A 20,186-nucleotide genomic window follows, 5' to 3' on the forward strand; every position below is an offset into this window, starting at 1 on the left:
ATACATCCTCCTTTAACCATTTCAGGTTGACTTTCTCATTGAGGCCAATTTCTTCTTGCATCAATAGAAGTCAATAAATATTTCCAAAGTTATCTAAACGTTAGTATGTCCAAAGAGTTTACAGAAATTTTAAGATCCCTGGAGTTTTCATGAAGCAAAACAGAACAAGTCACTGAGTCATCATGAATATGAGTTATCAATCAGAAATATAGCTGCATACACATATGTACCCTACTTGAGAGATTAAATTTTCATAGATTCCTGGCAAATACCAGATTACCCACATTTTTTCCATTTTATTCTTTCAGAAAAGACAACAGAATGCAGACCTTTGCAAAGATTTTTCTCGGACTTTTTATTTTCAAGTCTATTGGAGCTGCACCTATCACAGATAATGTAATTTATGATTCTGAGTTCTATGACGTACCACTTGGAGAGCTGCCTCACCCATTTTTCTATGATGAAAACGAGCAGTCTGACCAACTAGAGGTAATCAGAACTTCATTTATTCTATCTTTCAAAGTGCACAAATGCAGTGACTACTGATGAGGTTTTCTTGGCCACAAAATCTTTTATCATATGGTTGCTATTACCTTTGGTTGATCAAGTTTTCTGTACTAATAACACACCGTAGTTCATTCCCATTTTTCCTAACCTATAAATGTGTCAATAATATTTCATGATATTTTTCTTCTGGCAGTAATCTTTGAGACCAGGTGAAAGCTACCATGCTTCCCTCAGGTCTCCTTGCATTGCCACAAAATCTGTTGGAGATTGACCTTGTGACTTTTCTGGCTAGATGAGGCATGGAGGCAGCTGAGATAGGACACGCAACATTCCCCGTTAAATGCAGTTGTAAAATGTTGTTTCTTCAGGATGTTTCTTATAGTAATAGATATGTTCAAAACAAGCATTTCAGGCTAGAACTGGGACTGGAAAGAGGGTAAAAGGAAGTAAAAAAGAAAAGAGAAAGTGCTGAATTGAAAAAAATGAAAGTAAGAAAATTACTAAAGAAAAATTGTTGAAATTCTGTTATAGTAAGTAGGAAATTTGTTCCTCTGAGAGATTCCTGTTTTATGGCAGGAGGGGCAGAAACTAGTCTTTCATCAAGGTGAGATCAAAATTGGATAGCAGCCTTGAAGTTAAAGGAGAGAGACAATTTAAGAATAAGTTTATCCCAGAGCTGGAGAACTGAAGAGATAAAAATAATCTCAGTTTTCACTAAAATCAGAACCTGACAGTTTAAATTGTCTAAGAAAGACTGAGTAGAACTTTGCTCTAAAGAAATCACTTCCTTATGCCATGCAGAATAAAAGCTCTTCAAATACACATGCACTGGACACTTGTGGTCTCTGTATTTTATATTGACTAATAAGTTACAGTTCCTGTGTCTATTTGCTTTTTAAAAATGAAATATTTATCAGTGCTAAAGAAACATCTTTCTTCCCAGAAATGGGAGAGGCTATTTGGTATGTGCCTTGCCATCAAGTTTTTTTTACTTAAACCATAGATTTCTCTGTATTACATTGAATGATAAGTGGGAGCCTCCTGTGCTGAGCTCCCACTGTGAGGTTCTATGACACTGAAGAATGGGGTGGCCCCTTTTCAAGTTTCTGAGTGAAGAACAGAGACAAGGCAAGGCTCCTGTCTTCTTTTTCCAGCTGAAAGGAAATTCAGGTTGATCAATATTGCACCCAAAGAGAAAAGATAAAATGAGTCCTATCACATGTTGCTTTTTTAAAGGAAGCATAGAGTAGGCAAAGAGTCCAAAAGTCTATTTATTTTGCCTTGTAAACTTCTTTTCCAGAGCCTGATTGTCTCCCATTGCTGAGCTCTTCGGACAGCTGCCTTAAAATTCATTAAGTGAAGGTCATCCATTATAGCAGTTGGAAGGAATGTTACTTTGCATATGGATGGACCTCCCTGTGAGACCCTTTTTTCCTAGATGTTTAGCCAAAAAACTTTTTAGCTTACATTCCTCTTACCATGTACCACCCAAAAGGAACTTAAGCATTCCCAATTCCCCTAAACCCAAGGGAACACAGAGTGGACAGTAGAAACCAAGCAGCTTTTATAGATGTGCATGTCAGTCTTGTGAGTTATCGTTTACACACTGAATATTATTGACATCTCTCAAGTTTTAAACAGAATACATTTGATTTCTTCATCATGGCTACAACTTTCTTCCCTACGGTCCTGTTATCATAAAGATGTGAGCTACACAAGTGGCTCTATGTGTAAAACCCAGTATTTATGCAAGGTCACAGGTTAGTTTTTATTATGCATAGCTTAAATGATGAGCAATACCACAGAGACCCAGACAAACAGCAGGCCTTCACTGGATACAGCCTGCCTACAGTAACTCTTTAAGGCCTGATTTAAGGGCTGCATTTCCTTTTATTGAATTCTGAATCATGCCTTTAGCCTTCTGAAATAGCAGAAAAAAAAAAGAAATAGTATTTTCTGTTGTTGCCATCTTCAATTTAAGATTTTAAACTTCAGTTATGTGCAAATATAAATCATTTTCTTTAACACATTTTTAGACTCGTCAGAAAAATGCAAACTTTTCCAAGCCTGTGTGTCCAACAGACCCAGCATGTCTGGGAGAATTAAGATTAAAAACTCTTGAATTGACATAGAGACATTTAATGAAGAAAACCAAAGTTTCTGTGCAGAAGAAAAGCAAAGCAAAAAGGTTTATTCTCTCCTTCCCATCAGCAGGTGATGTCTAAGCACCTCCTGGGAAGTAGGACCCCAGTACATGTAGCAGTTGTTTCAAAAGACAAAGGCCTAAATAATGAAGCCTGCTTCCCTCCCAACCTGCTTCCTTTCTCTCAGCTTTTATTGCTGAGCTGATGCCATATGGTATGAAATATCCCTTTATTTCAATTTGGGTCAGTTGTCCAAGCTATGTGTCCTCCCAGCCTCTTGCCTACCTCCAGCCTACCAGCCTCAGGATGGGGAGAGCGTTTGGAGATACGGCATTGATGCTGCAAAAGCACTGCTTGGCAGTAGCCCAAACAGTTTTCTCATAGATGTTAGAGTATCTTTAAGGTTTGGAAAAGTTACTTAACAATCGAAATCAATGGCTACCTAGCATTTCCTCCTAATATCCACAGATCTACGTAAACTTGAGCTGCTGTATCACCCCTTTTCTTCACAGTAAGTTTCATTATCACTTTCATTGAATATTCATATCATGATAGGGTCCAGAGGCCCCAGTCAAGGCTGGGTGTTCATTGCTCTGCCTGCTCTGCAAACATATACAAAGACCAATTTCCTTTTTTAAAATGGATACAAGACAGACTCCCAAAGGCATTCTTGTGTAAGCTCCTCACTGATAAAACAGAAGGCTCAGTGTTTTTCCCTCTTTGAAACTAAAGCTTTGTTTGGATACTGTGTGAGAAAAATAAACTGTAGAGAGAGATTCCTATGTACAGCATCTACTAATGTCTAATAAAATCATATTACAAACTTCTGACTACAGTCCCTGTTAAACACAATCAGTCCATTTTCCTTCAGGTAGGAAAAGCTAAATCAGAAATATAAGAAGTGAAAATATAGGGGCATCAGAAAAATATTTGCATCAATAAAATAGGCTATCAATGAGGAAGAGGAGCAAGCAGTCAGATAAGATCCTGGCACTGAATAAGCAGTAAATCAAGAGAGTTGAATACACGTTGGTCTGGGTCTGTATGTACAGAAGAGGGGAGCTGGAAACTATGATCCACAAAATAACCAGAAAAAAGAACTGTGAAAGCCTGATATTTGATCCTGCATTAGCTTGTTGAATTTGATCTAACTCATATTAGGATATTCAGGTGCCAGCACAAAGCTCAGGACTAGAGATATACACACACATTCATTTATATATGAGCACATGCTCAAAGCATCTCTGCTGTTGCCATAACACACATGAAGGTGGATCTTACTTGTGCAAGAACTGCCTCTTGCCATTCTGCAGAGTTAAGAAGCTTACACAATATTTATGGCAGGAGTCTGATCAAATAAGACTTCAAGGTGGATATGTAATGACTTTTCAGAATATGTCATATACAGTTTTAAAAAGCCTATGAATTGGTACAAGTAATGCAGAAGCCAGATAACTGCAGAGTTGAAAAGAAAATTAAATTTACCATTTGAAGCTTTATCTCCAAGAAATTTTCTCCTTCTTCAGAAAGGCTTTAACTACAGCTCTTATATTCACTTGGCTGTTCATAGCTGATTCCATAATGTTCTGTACAGATGTCTTCACAAAAGGTGAACATTTCTGTAGAATAAAAAGTAGCCATGAACAATGTTTAAACTATTTTGGCATATAGCAGAAATACCACAAGGTGAAAATGAAGGATTTAAAATAACATGGTTCCTATGTTCTAGTACAACAATCCAAGAAGAGCTCATCTCACCCTTTTACCTACATGAAATATTATGAAGTCTAAGTGTACTAGACTAGCCTAAGACATTTTGGCCTCAGATCCTTTGTGCAGGACAAGAGTAGCGTTTTCCTTCTTTTCTCACATAGATGTTAGAGGGACTCATTGGTATAATAGCATTCAAAATGTTATATAAGTGAAAATGCTAAGTACATGGAAAAAAGAAACTGAACACAAAACTATTGGAGAGTGTCCAGAGGAGGACAGTGAGGATGATGAAGGCTCTAGAGGGGAAGTCTTACAAGGAGATGCTGAAGTCCCTTGGCTTGTTCTGCCTGGAGAAGAGAAGACTGAGGGGACACCTCATCACGGTCTATGGCTTCCTGACAAGGGCAGGTGCCAATCTTCTCTCTTTGATGACCAGTGATAGAACCTGAGGGAACAGCATGAAGCTGCGACAGGAGAGGTTTAGGTTGGATATTAGGAAGAGGTTCTTTCCTGAGTGCTGGTCAGGCACTGGCACAGGCTCCCCAGGGAAGTGGTCACAGCACCGAGCTTGACTGATTTCAAGAAACATCTGGACAATGCATTCAGTCTCCTGATCTGACTTGGCTGGCCCTGTGTGGACCCAGGAGCTGGACTTGATGACCTTTATGGGTCCCTTCCAACTCAGATTATTCTATGATTCTATGATTCTATGATTATTAAGCACCTAAAACTCTGATACTGGGCATGCCATTAGCTATCACTACCTTATATGAACAGAGTAACTATATCTTTCTTCTTCTCTAAGTATTTTTTCTGGTCTGAAAACACTTAAATTGGTCCAGCTATAGCTCATTGCTTAAGAGTAGCTATCACAATGTTTGAAATTCCTGTGGGAGAAGTGATAAGTGGAACTCCACAGTAAGATTAGATAGAACCTTTACAGCAGATGCTTAGGACTTCAATTTCCCTGGTCACTTAAACTTCCCCGCCCCTCTTCCCACCTCCCACCCCCCCAGATTTACAGTTTTGTGGCTTCTTCCAGAGAATAGTAATGTACTACATCCCTACTGATGTGGGATATGAAACAAGGATACAGATATTTTAGAAAATTACCACAAATTCTTAAATCATACCCATGGCTATGCATTTTCTCTGAACATTGTTAAACCAAATTACATATATTTCTATACAATTTAAAAATCATTTAAGATAAGAACTATTTTAGAGCCAATCAAAACAGGACTCAGAGGATAGTTTGGTACACAGAGAAGGGAGTGTTGCAGTTCTGCTCTGAGTCTGCTTGGAGTCATTTCTGTATTTGTTCTTGTTTAGTGATTGTCTAATGCATTGGGACATTAATAATCTTTTGAAAATGTCACAGGTCTCACTCAGTTCCTTTTGGAGTAGGCAACATAAGAAGAGTTTTGGCTCTGGTTTTCTTTACTGAAACCAGTCTGAACCAGCTTCTATTTTCTGCTTTTCAACTTCCACTCCCAAATTAGCTCGTATTAATGGAAGGGAAAATAGTAGCTATGGATAAAATAGCTGCAGCTATTGATTCTGGACATACAGTTCAGACTACATGTTCAAGAAAAAGTAGGAAGTAAGAAAAATAATGTGAGAAAAACCTTCTATTGTTATTGTTGTTGTATTATTATTAGTAGTATGAGATTTTTTTGGAAAGGCGTTCCTTATTTTAAGAGTGGTATAGCAATGCTTATCATGATGCAGAATGTCCCTCCTAAAGGCAGGAAATGCATCATACTCGTGCCCCTGTCCTCAGTACTTACTTTGTGTTCTGGACCTGTCACTAGATGTTAATCAATCTTACAGTGACAGAGCATTTATATATAGTGTAACAGTCCCCTGGAAAGACAAGCCTAAACTATTAGAATCTTCTCTAGATCAGGAGATACAGCAGATCACAAGCTGTATGTCTGTATCTCTGCAGGCTATATGTATGTACTAGGTTGGATCAAATCAGATTATATGTCTTTGCACTATAAACTGTAAAAATGAGAGGAAGAGCAGATCTGGCCCTGACTGTGGCCCTGATGTCTGGAAAAAATTTTGGTTCCCTCTTCACTGGTCCTTTTTGTTCAGTTTGTGACACTGTTTGGTAATTGTCTGGAATCAAAGCAACCACAGTGCATTTAGGAAAAGCCAGGACAAAGGTTCACCAGATTAGCTCCATTTATATGGACTTTCATCATTCTCAGCCAACAGAATTAGTAAGTAATATCTCCTTAGCAGTGCTGTGTAGCATAAATGTTTTTACTAAGCTCAAATCAGACGTGACGTAAGTATACTTGCTTATGAGACATTTAGCTTTAGGATATTCTGTGGTAAAGGTGCTAAAAAAAATACTTCTCTATCTAAGACTAATTATAAGAACCTCAGGGTATATCTATATTTTCCAAGACAGAAGCCACAGACATTAGAGAACTGTATTACAACTCTAGAGCTCTGTAACTTACATGCTGCAGTTGATCTGACTAAAGAACAAATGGAAATCTATGCATGTATATATATGCAAGACCCAGTAGAAACAACAAAATAACAACAAAAAAATTAGAAGGCTTAAAGGGCTAAAAGAATTTGCTGCATTGATCATGAAGGACATTGTACCTGACTGCAACGCTTCCAGACACTGTCCCCAGCAGCAAAGCTGAGGGATATGTTTATGCTGAAATCAAAGCTCCTGCACCCTGATAATGTTTCTGTACAGATGACTTCCGGGTGAAGACCATTGTACCATCAACAGACAAGAAATAAAATTCTAGAATACAATTTATACAATTCCTTTCCATGTTAGCCATTATGAAATCACATTTCCTACGAGGAGAAGGAGGCAATGGGAAGCAACCTGGTGTTACATTAATGAATGCTGGAGTATCCAGACTCTGAGGAGGAAGACTGTCCCATAACAGCTGGTTCTGAATCTTAAAGGAGATGAAACCCTGTCCAAAGGTTAGCTTTCAATGCTGGTCAAGGAGAACCCCAGAGACACTAAAAGGACTCTGTATCTTCTGTCCCTTGTCTTCTGTGTTGAAGACAGGTGATCCTGGTCAGGCCACTTGGGTATACACATTCATCTATGTGGGTGCAAGTGATTAAAATTTGAGAATGAGTGTGAGTAGGTAAAATCAGTCTGCTTATAAATTTTATAAAGACATGACACATTCACTTTTCCCAAGATCTCATTGAGCTTTTTTCACTAATTTTTCCACACACGACTGATTTAGTACAAGAAAATAACAATTTATCTGAGCTGTATAATTTCCTGTCTACGTAGTTATTGCATTAATGTGCAATGGCTTAGAGATCTATTTATCTTTAAGATAGAACAATAGGAAAAAAATAAGACCTTAAATGCAAAATTCAAGAAGAAACAAATATGAGCCAGTTTTGGAAAGGACAACAAACCATAATTAGACATTTAGTTCTAAGCCTTTGGTAATTTCAGAACAGCTGTTGGGGAAACTAGTTCACTTTGATGGGTCAGTGTGTGGTACAACTGTCCTTTAAGTTTATAATGTCACGTTCTAAGTTCTGAAGTTTTGTTTCTGCTTTTAAGTATATTCTTGCAGTAAAAGAAGCACTGAAACTGGAAAAACTTTGGATTTTCTTGTGGATTTAAGCTTATTACACGGAGTATATCAACTTTGATCCTAAAAGATGTAGATATAAAACAACAGACAAAACATCTGCCACTGGAATCACATCACCTCAGAAGAAAAATATTGCAAATGATGGCTTCCAGCCTTGAGATTTCCCTTTCAATCTATGTATTTTCTGTATTTTATTACTTTATATAGACTGTGTCCATAATGCTCATATAGGTTACTCATATCTGTATTTCTGCTCTGCTATACCCTGACTCAGCCCATAGACAATTTTTCCCACAAACCAAGCTCCTGAACCATTTCTAATCTTAATACTTATGATCTTTTTATTACTTTTATTTGTCTCCCATCCTTTTCAATGGTCAGATATAGTTACTTAGACTCCATCCTATAAGAGGCATCTGTGGTCAGTGCCTGGAGCTGCTTTTCAGAAGTCTCGTTCTCTGCCAACTGTGAAAAGATGCTAGCACAGACCAAATGCTTAGCATATGTATGACGGAGGTTATGATCTGACTTTTACCAATCGTATTTTATCAGTCACTGATATGTTCAGATTTATGTGCTCTTGACTTTTGTGACTTCCTGGTCTCAATGTACCTCTAAATTGGTCATCCACATTAAGTAGCTTCATTTGTAAATGTAATCAGACTAGATAAATATAGGAGGGGAGAAAATAGATATGTCATGCACTCTTACGAAAGATGTAACTCTGCTTATGGCATGCTCTGTGGCTAATATTTTCCACTGATATTCTCTAAATCTCTTGATTGATTCCAAAGATCAAGTAGGGTAGCTATTAATCACATAGATAGATGGCAAAAGGTAGGTGCTATGACTCCCTTTCACTGGTTTCTTATGCCACGTATTAAATGTGCCTTGGAAGGCTCATTATAATTTGGAGACTTGCGACTGTTTTCAAAGAGAAACACTTTACTGTATTTTGCTTCAATATTCTTCCTGCTTTGTGAGTTTTTTTCATAAAGATTATTGCCTAGAGTAGCAAAAAAAAATACAACCTCACCCCCACCCCCAAACTCCCCCAACCCCCATGGAGAATAATACCACTAAGTGATAGAGAATAATTTCTTCTATTTTTGAGTAAAGTGCATGCTGCCAAAAATAAACATCTGGAAGATGAAGGATCATACTGTGCACCATGCAGTCCAAGAAACATCTTTGTCTTGTTATAATCTTGTGTGATTTATCAAATATGTAAAGATAGAAAGCTGCATGGATCAGATGACCAGTAATGGGAAACAGACTTTTACCTTTAGGTTACTGGTTCAAGTCCAATCTATGTACAGCAAAAAAATATTGCTCATGCTCTGTATCTGGTATGCAATAACACATATTAGTGCACTCCTACTCTGTTACTGGTGTAAAAACATTAACTTCATGAAATTCACTTTAATAATTGGTATTTTTTTATGACAGTCACAACTGATGGAGGAGACTGAATAGATATGGATGCTAACAGCTTGGAAAAGTTTCTCTAGAACCCAGATTTAGCACATTGGCAAGGAAACTGTGGGGAGGCTTTCAACTGCGCATCTCCAAAACTAGATATTATCCTGTAATGAGAGAGAGACAAGAGTCTAGGAATGGACAGCTGTGGTAATTAATCAACTAATAACACCTGAGAAAGCATAAAGTGATTCACAAAGCTAGTAAGTTCCACAGAGTATGACCTCAAATGTTCAAAGAAGTGTCAGTCAGATGACCCAAATCCAATGACAAGAGAAAGGAACATTATCTTAGGTCTGAAGCCCATTTACAAACTATATCTTGAAAATGCTCTTCTCCAGAATACTATTTTCAGTAGAACTGCTACAAAAGATGCACACAAAGTTGTTAATAGGTCTCAAAATCTCTGGATTTTTTTTCCAAAGTTCAGGACAGGGAGTCTTATCTGATTTCTACAGAGCTGGTGAAGATGTAGACTCCACATGCAAGTGTTTTAGTGCAGTATACCCAGGGTCAATAAAAGTCTGGAATGCATCTCTCCCTCTAGGCTTCCTCCATCCAGTGAACATCTGTCCCATTTCCTTTGTTCCCAAAGTCTTCTTTTGATTTGTCCCCAAGTCCATTCCTGCTTAAGCTGTCTTACTGTCAGCGCTGCAGATGGGAACATTGTGTATTTCTCTGCACAAAGCAACAAGGTACATCCTTACTCTTCCTTACACCAACAGACTACTCAGGCATAGTTCAACTGAAGTTCATGTTGCCCACTTGATCATCCTGCATTTTACAAAGTTATGATCCTAGTAACTGTATCAGGGCATTTTTATCCATCAACACACCTTAGTAACAGTATCTGTTGCTTATTGGAAAGCAATTAAAGAATCTACAGAGAACCTGAAGTCTGTCCAGTCAAAATCTGAGTTTCTGAGGTTCAGGGTTGTCCCATGTTTTTCATTGTTTCCATATTCTCTGCCTTGTGTAAAACTAATTGGTGCAAAATATTTGAACTTATGGCCACCATGTACCTTAAACTAAATAATTTCTTTTCAAAAAGTGTTTTTTTCAAATGATTATTTAAATATCATTTAAATAATATCATCAGGCAGTCCAGGATCATAATGCTTAATACTGCTAGTAATGCTACAGTGCAGAGAGTCTATTATGAAGTGTGATGTGTTTTCTTCTCATGCTCCTTTAACCAGTACCTTAGATGTGCAAAGCCCTATAAGGACACACAGACATTGTTGGGGATTTAAATAAAAACAACATCCAAAAAACTAAAAACTCCAAAGGAGTCTCAACGGAGGCTGTTGGGGTGGCCAAACAGTATTATTACACATAGGGAAGTTACAGTAAAGTAACTTGCGAAGGTCACACAACTAGAATAATTTCTCAGTGTCTGTGTGGTTACAATAAACTGCTCGGCCTCTTTGTAAATGTAGACCCCACTGCAAACAAGCCTGTCAAGTCCACAGTAGTTTTCTTATATGGGGTGATACAGTGCAAGAAAACAGCTTAATTAATTAATTTTTCAGCCTGAAGTTGTTATATAGCAAAATCAACAGAATGCATCTTTATAATTGGTGTTAACACAACAAAATTCATCATTTTGACTAATTAGCTTGGGTGGAGAAGAAAAAGAAAGGTTTCTACTTCTATGAAAGGATCTGAAAAGTTTTATAGAATTTTTCTAAATCAAAATTTTATCTGATATTTTTAGTTATATTCTTAATTTTTCATACTACATATTGCAACCACTGATGAATGGAAGCTGTCTGTTATTCAGATTCAGAAACAAAAGTTGACAAAACCACTGCCAACGTATTCATAAGTAGCATGTCAACTTAGAGTTCAGAGTTCTTATTATCTAAGGATTTTAAAACCTGTTACTGTTCCCAAGACAGACTGTGCGCAGCTACATTTGGTTTGAAATTATGCTGGTACAACTCACAATTTTACGCTTCACAGCAAATTTTCATTTGTCACACAGAATATATCAAATTGTATCACAAATCTAATTTAACTTTGAATTAATATGGAAAAAAGCATTTTGTTAGTACATGTTCTCACTATGGAAGCATACACAGCGTGCGTGCGTGTGGCAAAGCATTTGAAACACTAAGATAAAAAGTGAATAGGCGTGTTGGAGTTTTGTGAATTGTTTATACATCATCAGAATTCATTATAGCTGCCAGATAAAATGCAGCTCAAGCAGTAAACCTCAGAACATACATGACCTCTAGTGGGAGTATATGAATAACTGGGAAAGAAACAACTGCCAGTGGAAGTAAACAGTAATGTTTCTGTCCCCTCTTAATTTTCCCTAGACAGAGATTGGGACAGCACTACCTTCTGTAATTCAAGAGAGTTATTCTTCTGCAACGTTGACAGAAGAACCTGAGGAGGAAGCATCAACGCCAAAATTAATTGATGGGTCCTCAGTACAGGGGTCTGGGGTTCTTGGACCCCAAACTCAAGACGGTTAGTTGGAAAGAGGAATGAGTTTTGCATGTGTAGTTTTGTGTTTGAATGAGACCACTTTGCTTGCTTCTGAATGTCTGCCTCTCTCACTGAAGAGGACCTATATGATTTCTGTAACTCTCTTACCATAAAGAGGTGCAACATGCCTATCCTGAATGTTCTGGAGTCAACTAGATGCCTAGTCAAAATATTTCCACAGTATGTCACTATGAAAATTTCTGTGTGCCAATGAAGTTTTGGGGGTTTTTTAAGTAAAATTTTATTAACACTTAAAAACTTACATTAGCAAGATTTGGTAATGGTTGCAAATGCTACCAACACCTTTTTATTGACTTAGATTTCAATATAATTACCTACTATCTTTATTTTATAATCATTTATTACATTAATTTTATAAATGTTTTCATAGAAAATATCCAAATGTCAAATAAATTTTTGACCATGAAAACTAAGAGACTACGAAACTTAAGGAAACTATTTAGAAAGCTTGGATGAAGCTGATTTTCTGTTTGTCTGAATAGCTAAAGTAAAATATGAACTTTCTGTATCTACCAAAGAAATTGAAACTGTAAACCACAATATGTCTCTCTCCCACACAAACATTGTGATGCTTGTAATTACCATTTATTAGCAGCTACTCTAAACTCTTGTAGTTGAAGCACACAAGTTATCCACTCTTGTCATGGGTCTTTGTGTTGTATGGTGATCAACATACGAGAGGAAAAGCCTACTTTTTACAATGCCTAACGCTATAAATGACTGAGTGCCATAGAAGACAAATGGGACCAAAAAAAAAGAAAAAAGAATACATATTTCCAAACTTGTGTGTTTGGTAAAGAGAAATTAATCATTCTTTGTCTTGTTTTTATGCATATTACTACTGACCCTTGACCAGACAAAAGAAGACACTGATGTCAAAACAAATAAAAATGGAAACATGAATTTCCCAGGAGAATTCTTAAAAAAACACACAATTTCCTTCAATTTTGAAAGCTGCAGGATGTTACAAAACATTTCACGTAAATGTTACATGTTATGAATCCTGTATCTGTCAACATTTTTGAGAACTGAATGAAATGAAATAGTGCATCAGCTAACGACATGCATAGGAGGCTCAAGGATGTAATACATCAAATCAGATTTTTTTAATCTTTTTTTTTTCAGCAACATATTTTCCTGACAGATGTTGCTGCTGTTCTTGGCTTGGTACCGGATAGAAGACTACAAGGCTCAGGAACATCAAGCCAAGCTCATTTTTCTCGTTGATATCTTTCTGAATCTCTCCCATACCTCTGGTTTTTTTCAGTCTATATCAGCCACAGGTGACAAATACCACTCCTTCAAGATCAAAAATAGGACAGAAGGGGAAATTCTCTGTCTGTGCTACATAGTTCTATTTTGAAAAAATGCCAGCCATCCTTAACTCTACATTCATTTAAGTCGAGATTTGCTGAAATTGTTCAAGGTGTGACAATTTACATTTTACCTTGTGCCAGGCTTGCTTCCTGTAGCTAATTTAAAATTTCCTGTGGAGGAAATGAGGGAAAGTATAAAAAGAAAGTCATCTCTCTAGAAATGTTATTCCTGAACACCTAAGTAGATATTCTTGAATCAAAGAGTACTTTACTCACTGATTCTTTAATCTTGTCTGAAAAAGCATCACATATGTCCTACCCTTCAGTTAGCTACTGCTGCCTGGTGGTAATTCACACAGATTAAGAAGAAAAATCTTCCATCTAGCTATGATGAATCTGGAAGCACCTACAAGAAAAATTATTTCCATACCAATTAGTTATGCTACTATTTAATAAATTAACCAGAACAAACAAGTAGCCATCTTTACAAGGAGGAGAAAAACATAAAGCAGAAATTTCTAAGGGAGTAAAAACTGAGAAACAGATACAATGATTTATACCTACAATCAAAGAACAGATACATCAAAAATTCAATGCACATAGCAGCTAACAACTTTTCCTACTGAAAGCAGCATGGTAGCATGCAGACAAACCACTTACTGCCACCATATTCATGCCGTTTTATAACTGAGATGAAATGTCTTGATTTTTCATTTTCATGAATTTCTGACGGTAATCAGATGTTTTGTTTACATGGTCTTCAAGTTACCTTAAACCAGGCATATTTCATGATGCTGAATTTCTGAATCAGAAAATGCAATTAAACAACATGCAACAGAAATTGAGGTTCATCTCCACAGATCTGTAGGAAAAAAAAATTATTTCCTTTACAAACTATTTAGAAGTCCTATTTACAGAATCAGACTTGGGAAACTGTAACAATTTTCAGTAATCCAATGTTATCTCTCCATCTAGATGGAAGTGCACATTTGTCAGATTGGGGAGAAACTGATCTTTGGCTGGCTGCTGCCACCTAATATTCTGTTGCCATAGTCTGAGAAACTGTATCAGAAAATTAAGTTAAATGACTTTCTAATAGGCATAAGCAGAAAAAGGAAATTATTTAAAGCAAAATTTAATCACTTTGTTGTTTCAATTATATGATGCAGTGTTCAAAACAGAATGTGAGTGAAGTTTATCATCAACAAAATGTTATTATATGCTTAGGTGAGCATTTCATCATAGCAATTTAAATATCATTTTTATACATTTTTTGTAACTGTTTTTGTTTGGATTCTTTTACAGGGCTTCCCACTTGCCTTTTGTGTACATGCTTAGGGACCACAGTCTACTGTGATGATCATGAGCTTGATGCTGTTCCACCGTTGCCTAAGAAAACCACGTATTTCTACTCCCGGTACAACAGAATCAGGAAGATCAACAGAAATGATTTTGCTAACTTAAGTACGGATACTAGCATTGCTGCAGTTATCTTTAATTTCTATTATTTCTGTCTTGTACTAATCTAAGATATCTAGATTTATTTTTGTAGTGTCTGATGACAGTAGGATTATACACATAAATGCACATAGGGAAAAATGATTTGCTACTTTTGAACATAAAGGTCTCAAATACCTCAAATGTAGATTGTCAGTCAATTTTTTTATTTATTAGAAATAACAATATACATCTAACTTCTTGCTGTTACTTGTAACCAGCTTTAGAAAGGTAGACAAAATACCAAACCTCATAGAATATTTGTGGCATATTAGAAAGTACTGTTTTCCTAAACAAGACAAGTTGTCAGGTAGACATACTTTTAAATCCTTGCAAAGCATCTGTGTGAAAGGAATTTTGCCTTTAAATTTTACATTCAAGCCTATGTTCATTGGTTTTCTAGGAAAATCTTCAGAAGAAAGCTGATAATCAAAAATCAAAATTTGTGGCCTAAAATTGGTCAAAAAAATATGGTTTTTAAAATTTCCTACATGAGATTCTTAAAAATACCAGATTTTTGAGGCTGTGTTAAGTGCTATATGCTCACCAGCCTGAATATCAAGTCGGTTCTTTGTTTTGTTTTGTTTTGGGTTGGGTTTTTTAAACTTTATTTTATCTTAGACCTAACCTCATGTAACTAATGCTTATTGATTTGATGTTAAGTGTGGCATCAGTGACAAAAAAGACTGATACAATAATTCAGGCTAATGCAAAGATCCTTTTATGAACAAAAACTGTATGGACTTGGCTTTCTCAAGAAAGAACACAAAAAAAAAAAACAAAAAACCAAGGCGTATAAATACTAAGAGAGAAAATTTATCTAGGTGGAAAAATAGTGCTACCATAAGAAAAAAACAAGATAAAATAATAAGAGATAAGATAGATAACCATGAAAAAACATTCAGGGTGGAAAATAGAAGCAAGCTAGAGGAAACTGTATTTAATATTAAAACATAACAATGCACTGATAATTAGACATTGGGTTTTCTGCCAAAACCAAGTTTCATTTTCATTTTTGATTGGAAAAACTGTTTGAGTGTATTTTAGAAAAAAGTCAATATATCAGATTTCTTACATATAGGAAAAGATTGAGAATATAGAAACATGTGGAACAATGTGGTAGAAAATATGTTTATTTTGTTTAAATGTTATTTTTCCAAAAGACAACCTTCTAAAAGATTCCCAGAAGACACACAAATTTTGACACTATTAATCTTTCGCTTAAAGCTGTATGAAGAATGACACAGGCAATTCTAAACAGGTTGAGGAAGAGATGTTGGTCCTGTTCCTTAGGAGAACTGTTCAAATACAAAGTATTGCACAATTTACAGAAAGAGAGAGTTGTCACATAGTGGGTCAGGAATGAAGCTGATTCAAGACATTTCAGCTGTACTTTGAATTACCCATTTGCCTTTATCCTTTTAAAAACTTTTAGGAAATATATTCATTCATGCTTATCGTATCTTATTTCTTTGCCAGACAATTTAAAGAGGATTGATTTGACTGCAAACTTTATATCAGAGATCCATGAAGATGCCTTCCGGACATTGCCCCAACTTGAGGAGTTGGTGCTCCGTGACAACAGGATAAGGCAACTCCCTGAGTTACCATCTACCTTGACATTCATTGATGTTAGTAAGAACAGGCTTGGTCGCAGAGGAATACGTAATGAGGCATTTAAAGTAAGTGTGGATTTGATGGGAAAAATCTTTCCTTGCTCCCTTGAAAGGATGTGGTCAGAAGAGCAGCCTAAGAATCCCTCTACTTTGGTAATCCCGTTGAGATTATAGGCACTATGACTGTGCTGGCTGCTGGGTAATCTAAAAAGATGGAACGAGAGATATGCACACTATCAGCTGGACATGAGAATCATTTTTATTACTTTTTTTACAAAGATCCACACAAGACATGCGAGGGAAGACCATGTTTTTATCTATGAACCAACTCCCCATGAGATCCCAGAGTGATGCTTCATGTTGCCTTACAAGTAGGTGAGAGAGAAGGACACATCTGTGGATGCTACTGCCTCAACTTACTCTGACATGTATCTACACAGCAACTTGCTGCTCATTAAATGGATATAGTTTCTTTCCGCTTTGAAAAGCAGGGAAATTAGAACCTCTGAGTGATGATCCCACCTTGATAATTTTGGTGGGGGGAAGCAGCCCTGTGCTGCTCTCATTTGCACGTGAAATCTAAAGTCATTATAGAATATAGGTTAGCTTCATGTTAGACCTGGCTCGTGTGCACTATTGCATCTAAGACGGTAGTTGTAATCAGCCTTCAAGTGAATTCCTCCCTTGGAAGACAAGTTCTTAATGAGGCAACCAACAGCAGTTCAGATATTTTCTCCTACCCTAAAATGAAGCAGATGAAAAATCAATTGCCCAAATGGAAATGCAGGCCTAACACCCATTTCTTCTGCATTCTCCTGATTTTAGCCATGAAGGAGTCTCAGACTTTATTTTCCACATTTGCCAAGAATGTTCACCCTGAACTAATGTTCACCCTTAATTCTGTTAATAGGAATCAAACTAGGACACTGTACTGAAAGCAGTAGTTCAGTCCCGTGATATCTTGTGTGTGTAAAAATGGGACAAAATAAGAGTATTCTACCAAGCCCTATTGATCTAACCAAGTTTATATCTTACTATTATTATAATTACCAGATGGAGTGCTGTTTCCACTAAGTCGAGGGAGAAAATTATTTACCTTTTCAAATGGAATGAGAAATTTATTTTTAGCTCAGGCCTTTTTTATGTAGATATAATTTGTTTCAACATCAATACACTTCTGTGAAATTGAATAAGGTTGTCAGAAAAGCAAGGAAAGAGACACAGTAGGAGCCTTTCTGCATAATAACTGGGAGAGGCAGTATTTTCACTTTAGAAAAACATCACTGAAATTACATCTCTAATTATTAAGTCTCTAGACATTTCAAAGAATTTTTTTTCTTCACTTTAATCCAAACACACAATTTTTAGTAGCAACAGTTCTCAGCCTATGCAAATGAAAGTTTGTGACTCTCTTTTAATTTCTGCCTTTCCAACCATATCACGCTGAACCAAAATGTGCTTGTATCCAGCGATGCTCAATGCAGTGACAGAATCCAAATGTACTTGCTAGAGATTTTCAGAAATATCTATCATTTTTCTTCACCCTCTAGGATCTGCATGAACTACAGCATCTTTACATCACTGACAATAACTTGGATCACATTCCATTGCCACTCCCCGAAAGCCTCCAGGCTCTGCATCTTCAGGTAGGTTACAAAAGTAACCGCGCTGAGTCTGTTTTGCCTGTCACTGACAGAATGATCTCTCCTTGGCCTTATTTTGACTCCTAAGCCTCTTAATATATATTTTCTCCCCAAACTAAGAAGGGGAGTAATAGACTGACTTTGGTGGCTGTCTGGCCTCCAGCCAGGGCTAAACCACCACAAAAAGTAAGTAAAACAGGAAAGGATGATTGTTGTCTTGGTTTGGCGGTTGGGTTTTTTGTTTGTTTATCCAAATGTGTACTTGCTTGACTAAGCAAACTATAGGAAACATACAATTAAGTAATGACTGCAGTATTTGAAAGAAGTAAAATTTAGCTCATCTGAGCATTAACAATTAGAATTTGTAATACAATATTTTTCAAACAAAAAATTCCAGAATTATTGTTCAAACATGATTAAAGTTAGGTTCACAGCTGTCAAAAGCAACATTCATACAGAGTCTTCAAAACCAGAAATCCCTCACACTGCTCATACAAACCTTCCAACAGGAATACTTTCAAATGTTGGTTTTAAATATACACAGTGAATTTCATTCTCTTAATAAAGGTCATTCCCTGTTGCTAACATTCTTTGAGCCAAACGTTTCAATTTGACAATGTTGAAAATCCCATCCATCATCTTTCTGTAATCTGTTTTTTCAGTATTTGCTTTTACCTAAACTTTTGTTTCTGAATTCTGCCTTTTAACCTTTTCCATCTCTGCTTCTTTTGCTTTATCTCCTTTTGTACTAATGCACAGTTTTGATTATCAGAAGATGTTCTTATTTATTACATAAAACAGAAAAAAAATCCCTTTGAATAAATATTCTGGTATACCATACATAATTTTACCTCTATCAACAAATAAATCTATAAAAATACTCTGCCTGATAACTTTTTTTTTTAACCTGCCTGTGCCTGTAAATGAAATATTCAGTGCTTTTGTTACAGACCAAAGCTAGTGAGCTGGACTTTTTCCATACCAATTTTCGGACTAACAAAAGAATGGAGAATAGAAGAATTTTCAGCCAGCCAGTCCTTATTTTAGGCAATGACCTTTTAAGTTTAAATTTCCAGACAATATCGTATTGCTATTCATTTCTGAAAATGGTTCACTTCAAGAACAAAAGCTCAGTGAAGATAAGCTATATAAGAGGAATTTAAATCAAAGAAATAAAACCTAAAGCATTCAATTTTGCCTGTATAAATAAAGATATGGGTTAATCTAATGTGAGAGAGCCTGAGGGAAATAAATTTGCCACAGATCAAGTTGCAGATTTCTGCCTTTGCGGATCAAGGTGTATCAAGCTGTCAGGATGATAATTATGGGTCTATGGTTTTTGGACTGGCCTATGCTGGTTCCAATTTTTGTTAATAAAGCTGTTCAGTATAATCCCGGAAATAATAATGTTCTATGCATCTAGCAGGCCTCTCCTGCAAAGCCTGTCTCCACTACATGGTTTGAGTTACTCAGCTTTGAAGCATTCCTCTGGCCAAGAGATTTTCTCCATGCTTGGAGGATTTCTTTGCTGACGACTTGCAGCCACAATCTGGTCCCTTGAGTTCAAACAACTATCTCTTTAGACACTGAAAATACATCCATGAATTGTTCTTTAAAGACTAAAAAACTGACAGGCAACTATTCTGATAGTTCATCAGTGGTTTTGTTTTTTGGGTTTTTTTTGTTTTAGAACAACAACATTCAAGAGATGCACGAAGACACTTTCTGCAAAATGAAAGATTTTACTTACGTACGTAGGGCTCTTGAAGACATCAGACTGGATGGTAATCCCATCAACCTGAGCAAAACACCTTATGCATACATGTGTCTACCCCGTTTGCCAGTTGGTAACCTCATCTAAGCTTTGACAGAACCCAATACTGTCATACACTATAAAGACAAATCACTAACTCACTGCTAAACTAAGCAAGATGCTTTTTTTCAAATCTCAGTCATTTGGGAAATATTTCTATTAATAACAAAATGAGTTACTGAGATACAAAGAATAATACTAAATGCTAAAAGACAACTCCATTCTGTATAGCAATATTAAGAAAAATATTTTACTACAAAAACTGTATTGAAGGCAATAAAAGATCATTGTAAATGCAAAATTTTATGCTGAATTATTAAGATCTAATGT

At 36.3% G+C, this 20,186-nt stretch overlaps 1 protein-coding gene across 1 annotated transcript; it reads left to right on the plus strand.

The window, feature by feature from the left end:
- Positions 1-321: 321 nt before the first annotated feature.
- Positions 322-19,904, plus strand: EPYC (epiphycan; the record flags this gene model as incomplete). Its single annotated transcript, XM_084274261.1, has 6 exons — positions 322-489; positions 11,779-11,932; positions 14,593-14,751; positions 16,264-16,466; positions 17,951-18,046; positions 19,734-19,904. 6 exons carry the CDS (start codon positions 322-324, stop codon positions 19,902-19,904), a joined length of 951 nt encoding a protein of 316 aa, XP_084130387.1.
- Positions 19,905-20,186: the final 282 nt, after the last annotated feature.

The sequence above is a fragment of the Gallinula chloropus genome (assembly GCF_964237585.1).
Source record: "Gallinula chloropus genome assembly, chromosome: 1".
NCBI lineage: Eukaryota > Metazoa > Chordata > Aves > Gruiformes > Rallidae > Gallinula > Gallinula chloropus.